The following is an 18,466-nucleotide window of genomic DNA, read 5'->3' on the forward strand; positions in this document are numbered from 1 at the left end:
ACACATAGATTGTACATGCAAAATATCAGAAAAACAACTAAACACAGACATTGATATGACATAATTACAAAAACAGTTGATGAAGCATTAACAAAGCCATTTTGTAATTCTTTGCAAAATTCAAAAATCATGTTAAACGTGAAACCGAAACCTAACCCTTGCAGCTTTATATCTTACTGCTGTGAGGGTTTTTTATATTTAAAATTAAAACACCCCAACAGAGTTTTTGGAAAATACACTTCCATTCTTAGAATTAAAAAAATTAAGACATTCACTGAAAGACTTTTTATTTTTCTTATCAACAAAAGTATCTTGTTTTAGGAAGTTTCTGCGTTTTTACTGAAAAACAAGGCAAAAATACTGAATGGTTGATTGATTGATTTTTGGAGTGAAGCATCAAAAACAGATTTACTAGAATATCAACAGTTGATAAAATACATAAAAAAGAGGGATGAAACTAATAAAAATAAAAGGATATTCATAGGTCATTAAATGACAATGATGTTATACGGTTGGGATGCTAAAACGGGAAGGGGGAATGACAGTTACGATGTACATTTTCCAGGTGAGAGCATCGTGTTAGGGATGGCTAGGGACAAATAAAACCATGGGATGAGGCTGGAGGACAGAGGGCTATGGCTGTACCTCTGCCAGGTCAGAAAACAGGGCTTGGCTCGCGCCACGTCTCAGCATGTCCCAGTAGCTCCTGGGCACAAACTCCTGACTCTCTTTTTTTAGCACCTGCAGAGGGGTTAGCATGAGATGAAAAGCTGTTATCGTGTTAGTTTCGACAGACATGGTTAATAAGAGGATGTGTCAGGTGGTCTCTCAGTCCTTTTCTCAATCATGAAAGATATATTGCAAATTTATCAATCTAAACCAATTAAATATACTGTATAAAAGATAACTATGAAGATTGGGAGAGGGGACTTGTTGATGTTAGCCAAATGCTAATTGTATGTGGTTATATGATGTGAGTGATCAATAATAATAAAAAAAAATCTGGGAGATTAACCAAGATGGAAAGGTTTTATCAGCATATATATCACAGAATCTTCTGTGAAATGGCTCATGTGTGTCATCATTCACTCACAGTATTCAGTTTACAATTTACAACACAAAATCTTGATTATGATTGGTTCAGTCTATGAATATTTTCAGGTTTGTTTTTAAATGCATATCACTTCACCATGTTCTTTCCAGACACTTTTGAACTAATAACAGTGGCTCAGACTTAAGCAATATACTGGCACAAGAAAGGGTTTTTTGGGGGAGATAATTTTTTTCTTGTGATAAACACACAGAGTAACCATGACTTAAGCAGAATAACTGATTCTGAACTGTTGTATAATTGAAAATGACTGCATATGCACTTCACAACATGACAGCATGTGCATTCAATAATTCAATGATTTATCATCAGTTTTATTTATACAGAGGCTGAGAGACTAAAAGTGACACATCAGGTTATGGAAAATAAAGGAAATTAAGGAATTAATTAAGGAAAGGAAATATATTTCTCTCATCAGTCCTGTGCAAGGAGCCACTTTAATAGACAATGAAGACCGTTGTCTTATACTCTGTCACTCTCTGGGATTCACAGATATACAAAAGTGGCTTCATACAAACATCACAGAACTAGAAAAACTCTTGTATAGATGTTTGTGTTTGTACTTGATCTAAACATGTGGAAGTGGATGCTTTTGATTTTGTGAGGACAGAATTGTCCATTATTAATAATATAAAATAAATAATACATTTTGTTAAATTGTAAAAATGTTTTGTGTGTTAGTAATTAGAATGAACTAAAATAAAATAAAATATTTTTTTAGTTTGTACTCATTTATATTTTCTGTTGTATGCAGTGTCATCCACCAATGCATTTATTAGTTATTAATTATAAGGTTAATAAAAAATACAGTAAAAACAGTAACATTGTAAAATATTATTTATTACAATAAAAAACCTGGTTTCTATTTTATTCTATTTTAAATATCATATATTACTGTGATGGCAAAGCTGAATTTTCAGCAGCTATTAGTCCATTACTACAGTCTTCTAATATTAGTCTTCAGTGCCACATTGTGCTTTGTGTGATACCTTAAATGATTATTCAATGAATATAAAGTTCAAAAGAACAGCATTTATTTGAATTTGAAATATTTTGGAACATTATAAATGTTATGTCTTCACTTGCACATTTAATCAATTTAATGTATACATGCTGAATAAAATATAAATTATTTTAAAATCGTATTGACTTCACACTGAAGTATATAATGATAGCATAAATCCATTAATCTTGAAAGAGTTGAGAAAAAAAATGTTTGACTTTTAAATATCCCTTTAATCTCATTTTTGTCTAGAAGAAACCCTCATTTGAGAGATGTAATGTAAGTGATTTAATAAGTGAATGTGAAAGACTCCAGAGCTGGCTCAATAGAAAACACATTTTACATCAAAAACTCCACCTACTCTTACCCAGACCTGTTCTTTATAGCCCACTGATGAAGTTTGTAACTGACACATTGTGGTTAAAGAAACTAAAATCAATAAGAATCAAATTAGACTGATTGTGGCAAAACACCCACATGCTCTCTGACCTCTGAGGTCCACTCCACCTCCCTTCACATTTTCATTCAGTCATCTGCAGATCTCTCTCATTCTCCCATCATTCCTGCCATGATTTCAAGATTCACACAGAGGTTATAGTTCACAGGTCAGAGGGCCGGGGGTGATACATACGCTGTTTACGGGGGCAACCTGATATCCATAGAGCTGCATACTCTACACAGAGACGAGAGGAGAGGTCACAGCATGCGGAAGAGGAGAGGAAGGAGAGAACGACATAAGAAGAGATGGACAAAGACAGGTTAAACATGCAAAGAATAGAAAGTGGTTTAACCACAGGACAGTTGGTACACTTTCACAAGCTTCCAAGAGGGGATAACGCGACTGGCTCCCTCTCAGACAGCCCTTGAGAAACTGGACATGTGAATGAGATAAGAAGGGTTATGCATCCGGGACAGGCAAAACAATTACAGATAGTCTAGAGGAAGTTTACAGTGGATGGCCAAATGTACTCAGATGTTTTTAGGATATATATATATATATATATATATATATATATATATATATATACATACAGTATATATATATTGTACATCTTCTAAAGGTAATGCTAATTGTGCTTGCCTGTGCAAAACTCGCAGTTATGATTCTAGGCTGTTGTGGTTGGTTGTCAAGGCATGGTTTTGCAGTTGTTATGGTGTTCTAGTGCTAGGGTGTTGTCAAAATATGTCTCAGGTCTTTTGTTCAATGGCCATCAATGAGATTTTTAATCCAATTTGTCATCTGGCTAAAGCAGAAAATTGTAATTCTGATCAAAAGTAATAAATAGGGATGCACTACACACACACACACACACACACACTAGAGTTTAAACGTTTGGGGGCAGTACGTTTTTTTATTATGTTTTATTTTTTTTTTAATCTTATGGTCACCAAGGTGGTATTTGATCAAAAGTGCATTAGTAAATTTAAAAAATAAATATTGTGAAATTTTATTACAATAACCACTTTCTATTTTAATATATTTAATGTATTTATTTATTATTTAATTTATTATTATTTAATGTATTATTCACATGATCCTCCTTCAGAAATCCTTCTAATACGTATGCTGAAGAAACTTTTCTTATCAATATTGAAAATATATAACAAAAAATCATAACAATATAAATGACTTTCCTGTCACTTTTGATCAAATTATGTCCTTGTGGAAAAACAGTATTCATTTCTTTACAAAAAAACAAAACCAAAGAAAAAAAACTTACTGAGCCCTAAACTTTACATTTTATATCAGTGCATCCCATAACTCCTCTTCAACAGCCAAAGTTTAATACTTATTTATATCACTAACTCCAGGTAAGAGCAAAACAAATACTTATGCAAACACCACTAATTACATGTTACAGCACCACTATCTCACTCCAAGCTCTTTCAAAGAGCGCGGAATCCAGTGAGTGTGAATGGATGTAACTTCTTCTATATCTTATGCAGAACATGATATAATTTAGTAATGATGTGTTGAAAGACATTTATATGATCTCTTTACAATACCTCTGATTAAGTTTTCACAAAATGGCAACACTTTTATCCCTGTCATCTGACAAACAAGCATCTTAATCCCACTGTTAGGTTTGATTAATATGACCTAAATCACTGGCTCATTGTACATTTGCAGCATAGCACTAGAAATATTGTGATCCATGCCCTGATACTGGTTGCCATGGGACAAAACATAAATAAACATTATCATGTCATGACAAAGTATCCATTTCCATTTACACAGAAGAATAACAAAATAGAGATCATTTTAAATAAGATTCCCCAATCACATTGAACAAAAGACAGAGAAAGTTGTAAATGGAGAAACATAGACTGCTGTATTCCAAGTAAATGCCATAAACTCTCTGTACCCTGTTTATCTAATGAAATCCTCTTGTTTTCATGGCTCTGAAGAAACAGTTTATGAGAGATAGTAGCAACCCTTAAAACTCATTTTTGGATTTTGGATCAAACTCTTATCCAGTACTCTTATCTAGTTTGGACAATACTGATCATTACTGATTTGGCATAACAAACTACACGTTTTATAAAGCCATATACAGTAACCGTACCTTTAAAAATAACCTTTGTGACAAAATTAATATGCAACAGTGAGATACTGTCCACACCTAATTAGTAATTAAATATACTGTTTATGACACTTTCTACAAACAGAAAACAAAATAGTGTATAAACCCCCCCCACCCCCCATGAAAATCATCAGAAATGTTGACCATCAAGCCCAGGAGGTTTATGTTCTATGAGAATATAATTTTGGATACATCTAAATAGTTTTTTTGTTGTTGATTTCTGTGATTTCATTTATGTATTGAATGTACAAATGTGTAAAATACAGGATTATAATTTTAAATTTACAATTTGGGAGAACTAGGACTGAAAAACAGATTTGAATATTGTTATAAACAAAGATCCCGATATCAACTTACCAGTTGAGCAGATTTTTCAGCATCTCCCTTTCTTCCCTTTTTCTCATTTTTCTTTCGGAAGATTTCTTGTAACTATAAAAAGAAACAGAGAAGAGAAAAGGACGAAAATAAATAATGGTAATGATTTTTTAAAAACAAAAATCAAGGGCTAGAATCAACAATTTATCAACTCACCACGAGAAATTCCCGTTTATCCACCATCTGGTTACCGTCAGCATCAAACATGTTAAAAGCAATCTTAAAGCCTGCATGAGGCTCTAAAGAACAGATGCGAAAATAATGTATTATAAGTTGTAGTACAAATGCAATAAAACAATACAATGTATAAATGTATTTGCTCATTAAGCACTGCAAATTTTGCAGTCAATCTGGTAAACCACTATTAAACATTAAGCCACCAGGTGGCTAAAGCAATGATCAGATCAGAGGTGAGGCCCACATTTCTAAGAACCTTTTATCACCCCAAGAACTTGCATTACACTTTTGCTTTCACCACTTTTCCTTTCATCACTCTCTTCATGTGTTTTTGAACCCGTCAAGAGCCACATGTCTTCACTTTGTGATGTTGCCTAAGCAACAGAAGAGAATAGGTTAGGCAGCGTGCTTCTGTGTTACAGCTATTTTAAGACACTAGCTTAGTCAAACGGTCATAGACAACTCTGTACAAAAGGAAAATCATAAATTACTTAAAAGTTATTCCCCCTAAATAGTGAATGGAAGACTTTTGTTGAAGTCTCCTACTTCACAGACATTTTATCTTGAGATAAAGAGCTATCTCACACATGAATGTTTCAGAAGAAATCTCAACAATGTAACAAACTGTGCTTCTTGGCACAAAATTTGCCAAGATTCCAAAGTCTGTGATTTTATTGAAGTCGTATTTCTAGCAAATTCTTCCATCACTAAATTATCTGGACTATGCTATCCACATTCATTCATATCTCTATACAGTTAGTGTAACGTAACATTTGTCTCATTTGGGTCCAGATTACAAATGTACATGGAACTTCATATAGGCCTATATGCATAAGGATAAATGTATACTTTTGATCCTGTAGGTGATCAACATCCATTCTTTATTTACTTTTATATGAATTCTATTGATTTCAAAAATGCAAATACTTTTCCCATTTTGTGAACTTATAAAATTTTTGAGTACTGTCAATTCAAGAATGCTCTTTAAATAATTCAAATATATGTATTTATATTTATTCCAAATAATTTTCTGAGAAACATTTGATATTACATTAAAAGCACATGAACTTCACTTGTGCAATCACATGTTAAAATCACGTGTGAAATATGTGAAACGTGAAAAACTCACATGAAATGTGGTTTTGGAACATTTTCATGTTAAAAATGTGTGAAATTGTTCATGTGTGTTTCACATATATTTCACATATGATTTTAACACTTATGATTGCACATGTGAAGTTCATGTGCTTTTTCTGTAAGGGATTTAAATAAAATATAACACAGAACTCATAAAATGAGCAAACTCTGAGCAGCAAAATCTTCCTTTGGCCTGAAATCTGAAACTTTAAATGTGCAGTGTGTAAAATGTGGCTTTAGATAAACTTTTTTTGGTGAGGGTGAGAGTCTGGGTGGGCCTTGTCTGAGGTCTGAGCCACACTGCAGATGTAAAACATCCATGGACCAGAACGATCTTTGATTCATGTTTAAAATAGGATACATGCATAATGTGCTGATTTTAAAAGAGAGGGACACAGAAAACTAAAGCATGGGATAAGAACGAAAGGTTAAGGGAAGGAGACAGAGAGAGAAAAGATGGAGAGATAGAGGTCATACTCACTTGTCAGAATGCAGAGCAGAAAGAGATACTCTGTGTAAGCGATGATGCCTGAAAAAGGATATCAAAGGGTCACATCCATTCTGCTAATGTACAGTAACACACTAACAACCTACAAATGGCCTCGTCTTCCCTTTTTATAATCTCTCCCTTTTCTTTTACTCTTTGTCTAAACTGAAACTCGGGAGGCGGCTCATCTGAAGCTTGGATTAAAATGTTTACTGATTTTCAAAGCTAGGGGCCTCCAGAGATAGATGGAGTCACATACCCTTTTCCCTTCTTGTCCTGCTCCAAAAAAAGGACAAGTAATCCCCCCTTTCATGATGATAACATCTAAAAAGTTGCCTCTCGGCTAAAGTGGCCGTCTACATTTAGGCAACATTTGCCCTGCGTTTGGCCCACACACCGAAGCTGAAGACTTTGACACTGTGAGTGACCGCCATGGAGACGGAGGCTGTGTTCAAAGGCTTCTGTTTGGATAAGGGTGTTCTAGAGGCATCCGTCAGGACTGGGAGATGTGCCCCATTTATACAGGGAACTGTCCCTGCTTTTGTTAGACTCGTGAGAAAAGTGGCAAAGTGGAGTAGGAAGGAAAGAGAGAGTGAGAGTCAAAAGAAAAGCCAAAAAAGAGACAAAGCGAGGTGGGCTGATGGAAAGATGGAAGTTCTGTTATGTAAAGGCACTGGGGGAGGGCATGGAGAAGGGATACGTTTTCCTACACCTCCATTTGGAATTGTTCCTCTCCACAGCTTCTGTGTGAAGGGGGACATGGAGACAGTAGCAGGCATAGAGATAGTTCAGGGTGAGTGGACTGAGTGTTACGGGACACTGCCTGTGTGCCTTCGGGAGGAAAACCCGACACTGAAAATTCAACCCAACACCCGCGGTCTCACACACTCACTCAAGCAATACAGAGGCATTCAAAGTCCACTGAGCAAGACAACTCAAGCCAGAAGAGACAATCAGATTGGAAAATTGGTATTATTTAGTTATTTTCTGATAGTCTGCTCCTCTCTCAAATCTCGCTTGCCCTCATTTGAAACTCCGACATCTCTTATTGTGCTTCATGGAATAAAGTAAATAATAAAGGTTTAATAATGACATTAAAGAGGTCAACAAATCTTAATTTTTAGGCAACTGTTGCTTTAAAATCCACTGTGAATTCTGTGGCTTGACGTTAGAGTTGAAGACTTGGGGTCAAAGGTTATCACTGACGATCTAAAACAAATTTAAAGACATTAATAGATGCCTAAAAGCTGCTTTAAACTGGTAAAACACGGCTTTTTATCTGCAGACATGTTGTTAATGTTTACATGGTGCTTACAAATGTAGTAAATCTTTGTTTTGAGCAGGGCCCCTTAAATGAAGAGGCGCTGTTTTACATTCCATTCATTCCTGTTCAATACGGTCTCAATACTAAGTCTGTCGCCTAGAGTTTAAATGCCAAATCTGATGTGTTTGTATGAGATGATGCATACTTTTAAGGCTTCACATACCAATCATACTCAATTTATAATGCAAAAACACTAGCATGAGACGAAAGGTCTGGTTCCTGATCTGGATGCTTAACAACAGTAATGGAAAATATTTGCAGAATTTTTTGTTATAAAAAAAAACAAACAGCACAAATGAGCTCTAAAAGGTATTCGTTTACAATCTAAATTAGTTGTTCTCAACTGTTATTAATCAAAACTGCACAGGTTCAACTTCAGGATGAAGATGAGGATGAGGATGTCACATAACCTGTCTAGATTGGTCAGGGTTTCTGCATGTTTTTTTAAAGGTAAATTTAAGACTTTTTAAAGACCTTTTAAAGACCAAGTAAAGAAAATTGATGGAATAAATTTAAGGGAAATAATACAGAAACATGAAAAGAGAAAACACGTTTTCATACCCACTGATATTTGTTCTAGTTTCAGGTATAAATCAATTTTGTTTATTTTCTTAGGAAACAAGACTTAATATCTTGCATCTCAATCAAATGTACCTTGATTTAAGAATGTTTAGAAATTTGTATTGGAAAACTGTATGCAACATTTAATGCTGTGACATTACAACATTTGACAAATTTAAGACTTTCTGCTCTGATTTAAGACCTTTTTAAGTGGAAGGGGGGATTAAAACTTTTTAAGACCTGTAGAAACCCTTGGTTCGTTTCTACTGACTGACAGAATTTTTGCAAAAATAATATTTAATTGGACGAATGACCCTTGACATGAGGAACAAAAGGTATGGGAAGAGTTTTCCTACTGTTTCTTAAAAAAATAAAAAATAAAATATGGAAATAGAACATAACAGAACATATTGATTTGTTAGACCAGAACAACCATTACTTGGTGTTCATTTCCTTGCTATATAGGGTTTGCTCAAAGTCATACTGCAACATTTTTTAACTTCCCACGCCTCCTTCAAGTTCTTCACTAAGACTTCCCTTGAGTTCGCATCCTCTTAGAAACTGCTCCTTAGAGACCAGAGCACGTGCACAGATCTCGTTAGCATAGCTTCCTCAATTAACATCTGCATGCTATCATTACCACAGCTTGAGATCAGACGGCGTGTCAGGCTGAAGTTTCTCGTGCACGAGCATCTGCTGGATGCATGGCTCCACATCAGTGAAACCAACAAGATAAATGTTCCGCCGCCAATTTAAGGTGATGATTTCAAAAACTGTAATTACTATGAGGAAGAACAGAATTCAGAGGGTTTATTTTTAGAGTGCTGCTGGAGTGTAAGAGGGTGGAGTGTGTGTGTGTGTGTGTATAATTATCACCGCTGGGAATTAGCTGGTGGTGTGAGCAAGTGCTGCTATGTACCTCACGAGCAAATACTTTAATTGTGACTCTGCTGCTGAAGAACTGCTCGCTCTGGCAGTTATTTCAACAATATTTATTTAGGTATTAATGCAATTCTGCATTCTGTTTTTAGGTTTTATTCTCCGTTCTGGTCAGCAAGCATGTATTTTGCCTGGAGAATGTACGTTGCACTGGTCCCAGTGAGAGAATGAGAGAGGAAATGCAAACAGTGAGAGAGAGGGAGACGTAGAGAGTGAACTGAGCTATTTTTAGGAGTGCTCACAGGAAGTGAAAGCCTCAGGCCCATGCTTAACTGGTGCTTGACTGGTACCCACTGAGAGAGAGCAAGAGAGAAAGAGAAAGAGAGACAGGAATGGCGAGGACAATTCAGCACCACTCAAGTATCATACTTCATATGATTCTGTACAGCCTCCACAAAACTGAGAAACAATATTTTTACCCCCTTTCTGTCTTCCCATGCTCTTACAAAAATACATAATGTGATACCATGGTACACTGATGGTATCAGGTGGTACACTGATAGTGAATGAGTATATATAGCATGGTCTTTACATGGAATAGATAACTCAAAGGAGGACAAAAGATATCATGGTAAACAAAAACAAACAAACAAACAAGACATGGTAAAGCTATACTTTTAAGAACAGTATACTTACAAAATTATACCTGGTTTCTTTTTCTTTTTAATTTTTACATGATATAATTATGCACTAAAGAAGGGGTGGGATCAGGAAGACTTTTATTTTAAGCTGCATTAAATTGATCAAAAATGACAGTATCAATTTTTTTAATATTTCTAAATGCATTTATTTTGAACTTTCTATTTATAACAAATCCTAAAAAAAAAAAAAAAATCACAGTTTCCACAAAAATATTAAGCCGCACATACAGTATATTGTTTTAATTGTGATAATAATATGAAATGTTTCTTTAGTAGCAAATCAGTATATTAGAATGATTTTTGACGGATCGTGTGACACCGAAGACTGAAGTAACGACTGCTGAAAGTTCAGCTTTACTATCACAGGAATAAATAACAATTTAAAATATATTACAACAGAAAAAAGCAATTTTAGATTGCATTAATATTTCGCAACATTACTGTTTTTACTGTTTCTAATTAAATAAATCTTACCGACCCCCAAACGGTAGTGTATATTATGAAAGATAGCCATTGCTGTTTTACCTTCATATTTTTGCATATATATACACTCACTGCTTTGATATGACCCAATAAAGTGTTTCTAATAATGAGCTGGAATGCCAAACTCACCTCGTTCCCGAAGGTTCCGGAACAGCTTAGATGTTCCTTTCCACACTGGTGGAGTGTCAGACAAGATCTTTTCCAGCTCCTGTAAATCATGACAAAACATACTATTTGGAACAAATTATTCACTCTCAGGACTGTAAATACAGTGAAATGTAAACCTAAGTATTATCTATAAATAATAAATAATTTAACTGAGCTATCATAGTATGCATTACAAATAGATTTACAGCATACCTGTTTGGTGAGGGACCTCCAAGGTTTCCTTACTAAGGACAACAGACAGAGAGAAACAGAAAGAGGGTGGCCGGTGAGATAAGATCAGGATGGGGGTTTCATCCCATAATATTTAACAATCAGAAAAAACAAGATTTTCTTCAGACATAATGCAACTATTAAACTGTTTCCTCCAAGACAGCTGCAAGTTCTTAAACACCTGTAAACCATGTGCAATAATCATTTTTGGCTCACAGGACAACTACAATATATATATTGTTTGTTTAAAACCTTTATATTAAATATCTGTAAAGCTTATTTGGATTTAATGAAATGATCTTTAAAACACTTAAAAATTATGAAATATATTCGCCTCCTGCTACACATACTCAACATTTGTCAAAACATGGAGCAAGTACAAACAATAGGGGATTTGCAGGTATAGCATTAATGGATGTCGTTCTTTTTGCATGAGACTATGCCTGTTGTGTTTACTGTGGAGCATAATGACATTTATTCTATCAAGACATGCACTTCAAAGCCTGATTTGAATTCAGCTAAGTAAATACTAAGCACTTCTGTTGCTCTCTTGCACAGCTTTGATCTGATCCATTAAGACCCATTAATGACTTTTGTTTCTAATATTTATTCATTAGCATGCTGGCAATCCATTTATTAGATTAAGCCCCAACAACAAACCATTTAATTCACAATGATGATTTAATTAAACATTACATCTCCATAAAGATTTAAATACTTTACAAAAATGCTTTTTTTGTGCACTATGAAGTACTGGGGAGAAAGAAGCCTGTCATATTTCCCTTTATATAACATGTCATATGATTGTTGTTTTATAATTTTTATCTTAACTAAGTAAAAGGGCACCTAGCCATGTCTTTCTTGCTCATGTGTAAGTCGCTGAATAAAAGTGTCTTCTAAATGAAGTAAATGTACAAACACAATGATCTGAGGTAAGTCTATTTGTAACACGTTAGATTAAACGGTTTGAGAGGACCACATTAGTTGATTCAAAAACCATCAAGTACTTCCATAAAGAAAGATATGAAATTACTGGCCCAAATAATCATGTTTAGTCATTTTGCAATTTGAAGTAAATTAATCTAATCAGATTTTATTACAGCTTTGCAGTCTGCTGCTGTTTGAAATATAATTTTAGGATTTAGATGGAGCACATGTTCACATCAGAAAATAACATGTGACTCACCGCGGGGTTCGCTCATGGTGACCGACTCGATGAAGTTCTGAGGAGTCATGTACAGCTGTCCCTCATACTCCACTGAGCTGAAGAGACGGAAACGATGCTCATGAGACGACATGTACACGTCACTTTCATCAAAATCAAACAGTGGAGCCTGTAAGAACCAATGACCAGCAATACAATTTGTTAATATTTCTGTTTTTCAAAGCCATTGTCTTTATCTCTTTAAATTCATGAATCCCAAACTAAAAGTTTAGTGTTGAATGGCTAATTACTAATTGTAGTGAAACTGTCTTTGTTCAGTCAGGTTGAATGGATAATATCTCTGAAAGACATCAAAAGGTCAATAAAAGGCATCATTTGTAATTGTTATGCCCTTTTATTGAATGAAACTGAAGATTTTACTGGTACACTTGTGGGTACACATTATTGCTATATGGCACAGATTGATAACTGAATCAAAATATTTAATTTAAGATGTAGATATTAAAATACATTTAGATTGTATTTAATACTACAAAATGAAATTGAAATAATTTTAAAATAACTTTTTATACACATAAGCATAAAATAAGTATGTATTTAAGTATTTTGAATTTAATTTGTAGTAACATAAATTTTTTGTTCATTCAAAATATGAAAATCTCTATGGAATCATGCCATAAAATACTTGTTTTTATTATAGTTTTATTTAACGTGGTAACACGCACACAGGGAATGAAAGAACTTGAACTGCAACGTTTCCACACCAATCAGGAAAACATTTAGTTACTAAGTGGAAAAGTCAGACCAAAACATCTGGCAGCTCATGGAAACCAAACCTGACTGTCTGCCAAAGGAACAAAAATTCCAAAAATATGTTTATATGCACGTGCCAAAGAATTCTATACTTAGACATGACAGCTCAACGCTGATAGGGTGCAGATTACTGTTTGACAGGCCTCTATGATACAGCACAGATAGATAGGTACATAGCTGTTTTATCCAACCGTGACGCTCGGATATGTGATCTGAAACGCGCGCGCAGTCATTTCAGCACCATGACTGAGGAAAGCGCCTTCTTCTTGCTGCAGCATCACACAAACGCGCATTGTCATCTAAGCGTTAAGACTGTTTGTGTGCGCAACAATTCACCAAACTCTACAACATGAAAGCCTAATAACAGTGCACAATCCCGGTCTGACTAGCAGTTGCATAAATTTGACGCCAGGAAAAAAGGACTAATAGGAAGCAGTGTTACGTGGCACTGAGAACAGAGGGAACAGTCATACCTTCTCCTTGGCGGCTACAGCGGGTAGTGAAGGCAGCAGAGCCCGACATCTTATCCCATTTATCGGGGCTTTCCTCCCTCTGAATACGCACATTTCTGAATAATAATAATACAACACCGCTCCTCCGGCCGCAACGCCAACAGCAACCGCTATTCCTCGGCGTATGCATCGGTTCTCCTTTACCGGAGAACGAAAAAGCGCATTCCGTGTAGCTGACGACAGCGACAAACTCCTAAATATGACTCCTAGTCTGCGCACAGCGGCCATTATTGCTGGTATGACAGAATTTGTGCAAGATTCTCGAGTTCTCATTCATTCATCGCGAGATGTGCTGCTCCCTCACCGGGATTACCCAAACCAGAGAAACAGCGAGTCCAATGAATTTACATGGAAAATGTACACGTTTGCTCACTCTGAATAAATCAAAGCGGTTTCCAACGCACATGGATGTCTATAATTATGGGGGCGGGTCAAACAACCAGATTTGAACCCCTCAAAAGAAGACAAAACAATATAAGTATGCGTTTTAAATGAAGTTATAGGTATAAATTTTATATATTATAGATATTGCAACCATACTCGTTTTAACCTTCTCATTTTCAGACAATTGTAACATCTATTCACACATAGTTCAATAACTATTGTAGTGTTATTACGCAAATTAATTACAGTACAGTCATTTGAAGTCAAATGCGCACATCTGCTTTGACCCCAAAGTCTGATCAGAGCCTATGTGGTGCTTTAACGAAAAACACCAAATTGCTATGACTTGTTTTAAGTTTACCCATGCAGCAAACTGTCAATGTCACCACGAAATCTGGCACATAACTGACATGTCTATTGTAATGGATCGATCCGCTGCGCCTGTGGATTGATCCTGCTCTAGCTGACCACATTGATTTTGGTTTAAGGTATTTTTGGAGATCATAAATACTAATGAGCGGGAAGTGGGGAACGACGTGGGAGAACGTGCCCCTTGAGAGAATACGTGGAAGTGATCTATCCTCCAGAGACATAGCAAAGAAGGGGTTTGGCACTTAAATGTTTCTAGATGATTATACTGTTTAGTGCACCGTATAAAATTTTATTATAGCCGATTGTATCATGTTATATTATTACTAAATATGTTATAATAAACATAATAAATAAATACACACATACATACAGTACATACATAAATGAATGAATGAATGAATGGATTGATAGATGGATGAATTAATGAAAACAATAAACATTATACGATGAACAAAAATACATGGTCTCCAGAGACTTGTATAATAGCGCGGTCGATTGCGCATCTTTTTTTTTTTTTTAAATGAATAAGGTAACATCAAATCCATACCTAAGTTATCTTTCAAATGATCTTTCTACTTTGAGGCATGTTCTTAGCTGTTGGGCTGGAAAATTTCTATATCAATCACTCATAGTATCAACGATTTGCCATCAAACAGTTCGTTTCCTTTGTGTTAATGACCCTGCTTTTGTGCGTAATGAATCTTTGATCTCTGATATCTTTGATACTTCATCTCAACTCATGTTATGCTGGAACTGTTCAAAGGCACTTTGACATCAGTCAGATTTGACAGTGGAGTGGTGGCGTTTGCACAGATGTGCAGGTTGTTTTGACTTTTCCTTTATTCTTTTAAATCCAGTTACATGCACGCTTTTTAGGTCGTATAAATTTACACCTGGCTAAGGGATCCAAGCGAAAGTTTAAATCTATGTAAATAAATTAAGCTATGTTTCACAAGAAAAAAACTTTCAGTCTTTAACTTAATATTTTACAATTCTAGTACCTGGCCGTTTCTTTGTAATTAATTGTTAAATAAATTCACTGGCAATTTCTGAGAGAAAATCGTTTCTACTAAACCATTTTTTCAGTGTATAAACCAAATCGTAAATAAAGAAGAAGACACTTTTTGGCATAAACTACTAACGACGTACAACGCACCTTGAAGTCTTGTCTCGCTCTCTCTCTCTCTCCCCCTCTCTCTCTCGTTCTCTAACGAGCACCGCCCCCTTTCTTTTCCTTTTTTTCCTCCTTGGCTTCCACCTGCTTCACACTAGAGATTCGCCAGAGCGCGTCAGTGCGCGTAAACCCCGGGGAACGGAACGGATCGGTACACAGCGCGCATCCCTCTTCTTTATCCAACTGCACTTTTCTTTTCCTCGTTGCAAAGATTTGTACACTGATCTCCACAATGTTGCTTTCTGTACTTTTATCATAATACATCAATGGATTAAACGCGTGGATGCAGATGAAACCGATCATCAAAGAAGACCGAAGAAGAGGATCAAACGATCAAGGAGTTACGTTTCAAACAGTCATCTATAAAGGACTCAATTAGCATATGTCAAGAGGGCATTTACATAAGGCCCATATTTAGGCTGGTGTCTCAGAGCAGAGCCAGTCACATCCAGAGAGCACAAGAGGAGAGAAGACGCATAAGCTTGTGTGCTGGAGTGCGTAAGAGAGAGTACTGGATACACAGGGGACCGGAGCAAAGGGGAGTAGCCTGGAAGGTCGAGAGAGCATGTGCTAAAACCAGAAGAGAGAGAGAGAGAGAATCGGATGTAAACACGCATTGACTGTCAAAGCCGCAAGCACTAGGGAAAGAGAAACCACAGGGGTTCTCCTCAAGGCAACTTTTCTTCGAGTGTCGGTGATGGGTGCAGTCGGCGAGCTGGTGGGCAGCTTCTCTCACGGCTTGGAAAGCTTTGCGCACGGGTCTCATTTTGTCCTCACGCCCCCCGGGGACTCCGGTGCTCCGATGAACAAGCACCTAGTCTCCGCCGAGCGCCTGTCACGCAGCACTTTACCGGACCTGACGCATCTGAAAGGGATCCTCCGCCGGCGGCAGCTCTACTGCAGGACCGGCTACCACCTCGAGATATTACCGGACGGTTCGGTGCAAGGCACGAGGAAAGACCACAGCAGATTTGGTAAGTATTATTCATCGTTGTTTCATTATTATTATATAGTCTATACTGCTAACACACTATAATAATAATAAAAACCACACAACACTGTGTATTTAAAAGCATATCCACAACACAATTGCACATGTAGTTCTCTTAAGTAAAGAGATTGACCAGATCTGATGATTTTAATGGTAAACTCTGAAATCAAATTAAAAACATATTATATGCATTATAAATAATTTAATAATGAAATTGCTGACTATTGGTATTATGTAATTGCACTTTAATGTAAAATGTGATAATATCATGGCGACAGTGATTATTATTATTTTCATAAACCTAACTGTCACACTGTGCTCGAATAACATTATAATATAGCAAAACACAGTGATTAAGTGTGAAAGACGTCATGAATTAAGTATAGGGCAGTTTGATGCCACTATTGCAGGTGCTTGTCCTGCTGTCTCAACTGGGAACTAACAGCTGTGCTTTTCTCACAGGTATATTGGAATTCATTAGCCTCGCTGTGGGGATGGTGAGCATCCGTGGTGTGGATAGTGGACTGTATCTGGGAATGAACAACAAGGGCGAACTGTATGGATCTGTAAGTATAGCACATTTTCTTCTTACTGGTACTGTGTCAACTGTATATTATTTTGAATAATGCAACAATTAATTTCCTTCATAGCCTGGTCGTGCTATAAACTGAGAGAGGGATTTATGGTGTAATTTCAAATAGCCTTTGGACACAGTTTATTCTTCCATTTGCAGTGTGATTAACCCTTGCCTTGCCTCTTTTTCTCTTAGGAAAAGCTGACAGCAGAGTGTGTGTTCAGGGAGCAGTTTGAGGAGAACTGGTACAACACTTACTCTTCTAACCTGTATCGGCATGGTGAGCGAGGATCCCATTATTACGTAGCCCTCAACAAAGACGGGACGTCTCGAGATGGAGCTCGCTCTCGGAGGCACCAGCGCTTCACGCATTTCTTGCCTCGGCCTGTGGATCCAGAGCAGGTTCCTGAGCTGTACAAGGAGATACTAGGTCACAGCTGAAACCACTGAACATCAAACCCAAACCCCAAAAAAGCACCTGCATGCTCTTTATCCCCCTCGGACGAACCTGTCTCAGGAGAAAGCAGTGCAGATGGGGGGAAAAAAGGCCCTCTTTTTCGGGCCAAGGTTGGAGCATTAGCAGGAGATGGAAAGCCCTTGGTTGGAGTGGCAGGAATCAAAGGTCTGGATAGTTCTTGGAGAACAGAACACTGTTTTGGATCCACTCACACCTGCTGTCAGTAGGACACAAGGGATTTTGGATTAAAAGAGAGCGCTGGTGTACTTCTTGCCAGAGCATGATGGACATCTACTACTACTACTGAAAATTCTAGAAGGCTTCCGAAGGAATTCTCTGAAATGCTTTTGAGATTTCATACTCTTCCAAACACTGGCATGGACAAGCAGTAGACAAACTCCTCCAAACATTTCTCTTTAGGTCCTTTAATTTATGTTTTTTAAAGATATTTATTTTATATATTTATTTATTTTAAAATAATATTTTTACAAGAATATATGCAAGATGTAACAGGACGTCATGAGAGCTTTAATTTCTATCACTATAGAGACATGACTTCTAGAGATAGAACTACTGAAGAAAGTATTTTCTTATGAGTTGTTAATTTTCCGGATGTATTTTGTTTGCAAACTCTCTCACTTATATATTGTATATAATGTATATATATATAGATATAATATTTTCCTGTTTAAATGCTACAAATTAAAATGCACTCTCTAAATAAGTGTAAATAAGTGTCAAATACAAGTGGATTACTGGGGTCAGCTGGAACACTAAAATGATGCAATTTATGCACATTTGAATTCAAAACAGCAAAAAAATG

The 18,466-nt window shown here is 36.3% G+C and overlaps 2 protein-coding genes across 3 annotated transcripts in view; one reads left to right on the forward strand and one right to left on the reverse strand.

Moving 5' to 3' along the window:
- The window catches only part of LOC306873772 (calcium uptake protein 3, mitochondrial-like), a 49,048-nt gene that overhangs the window by 11,026 nt on the left and 19,556 nt on the right, over positions 1 to 18,466 (reverse strand). The window contains exons 3-8 of one of the 2 annotated variants that reach the window (XM_079423254.1): positions 12,388 to 12,464; positions 11,184 to 11,215; positions 10,953 to 11,031; positions 6,870 to 6,917; positions 5,231 to 5,313; positions 5,057 to 5,128 (exon numbers count right to left, since the gene is read on the reverse strand). In XM_079423254.1, coding sequence (XP_079279380.1) covers positions 5,057 to 5,128; positions 5,231 to 5,313; positions 6,870 to 6,917; positions 10,953 to 11,031; positions 11,184 to 11,215; positions 12,388 to 12,436 — 363 coding nt within the window. In that variant the 5' untranslated portion in view covers positions 12,437 to 12,464. Of the gene's footprint in view, positions 1 to 5,056; positions 5,129 to 5,230; positions 5,314 to 6,869; positions 6,918 to 10,952; positions 11,032 to 11,183; positions 11,216 to 12,387; positions 12,536 to 18,466 lie in introns of both variants that reach the window. The other variant, XM_079423253.1, reaches the window with a different exon arrangement.
- Positions 16,319 to 17,627, forward strand: LOC306873773 (fibroblast growth factor 20-like; the record flags this gene model as incomplete). Its single annotated transcript, XM_079423255.1, has 3 exons — positions 16,319 to 16,595; positions 17,075 to 17,178; positions 17,382 to 17,627. 3 exons carry the CDS (start codon positions 16,319 to 16,321, stop codon positions 17,625 to 17,627), a joined length of 627 nt encoding a protein of 208 aa, XP_079279381.1.

The sequence above is a fragment of the Barbus barbus genome, assembly GCF_936440315.1.
Source record: "Barbus barbus genome assembly, chromosome: 8".
Lineage (NCBI taxonomy): Eukaryota > Metazoa > Chordata > Actinopteri > Cypriniformes > Cyprinidae > Barbus > Barbus barbus.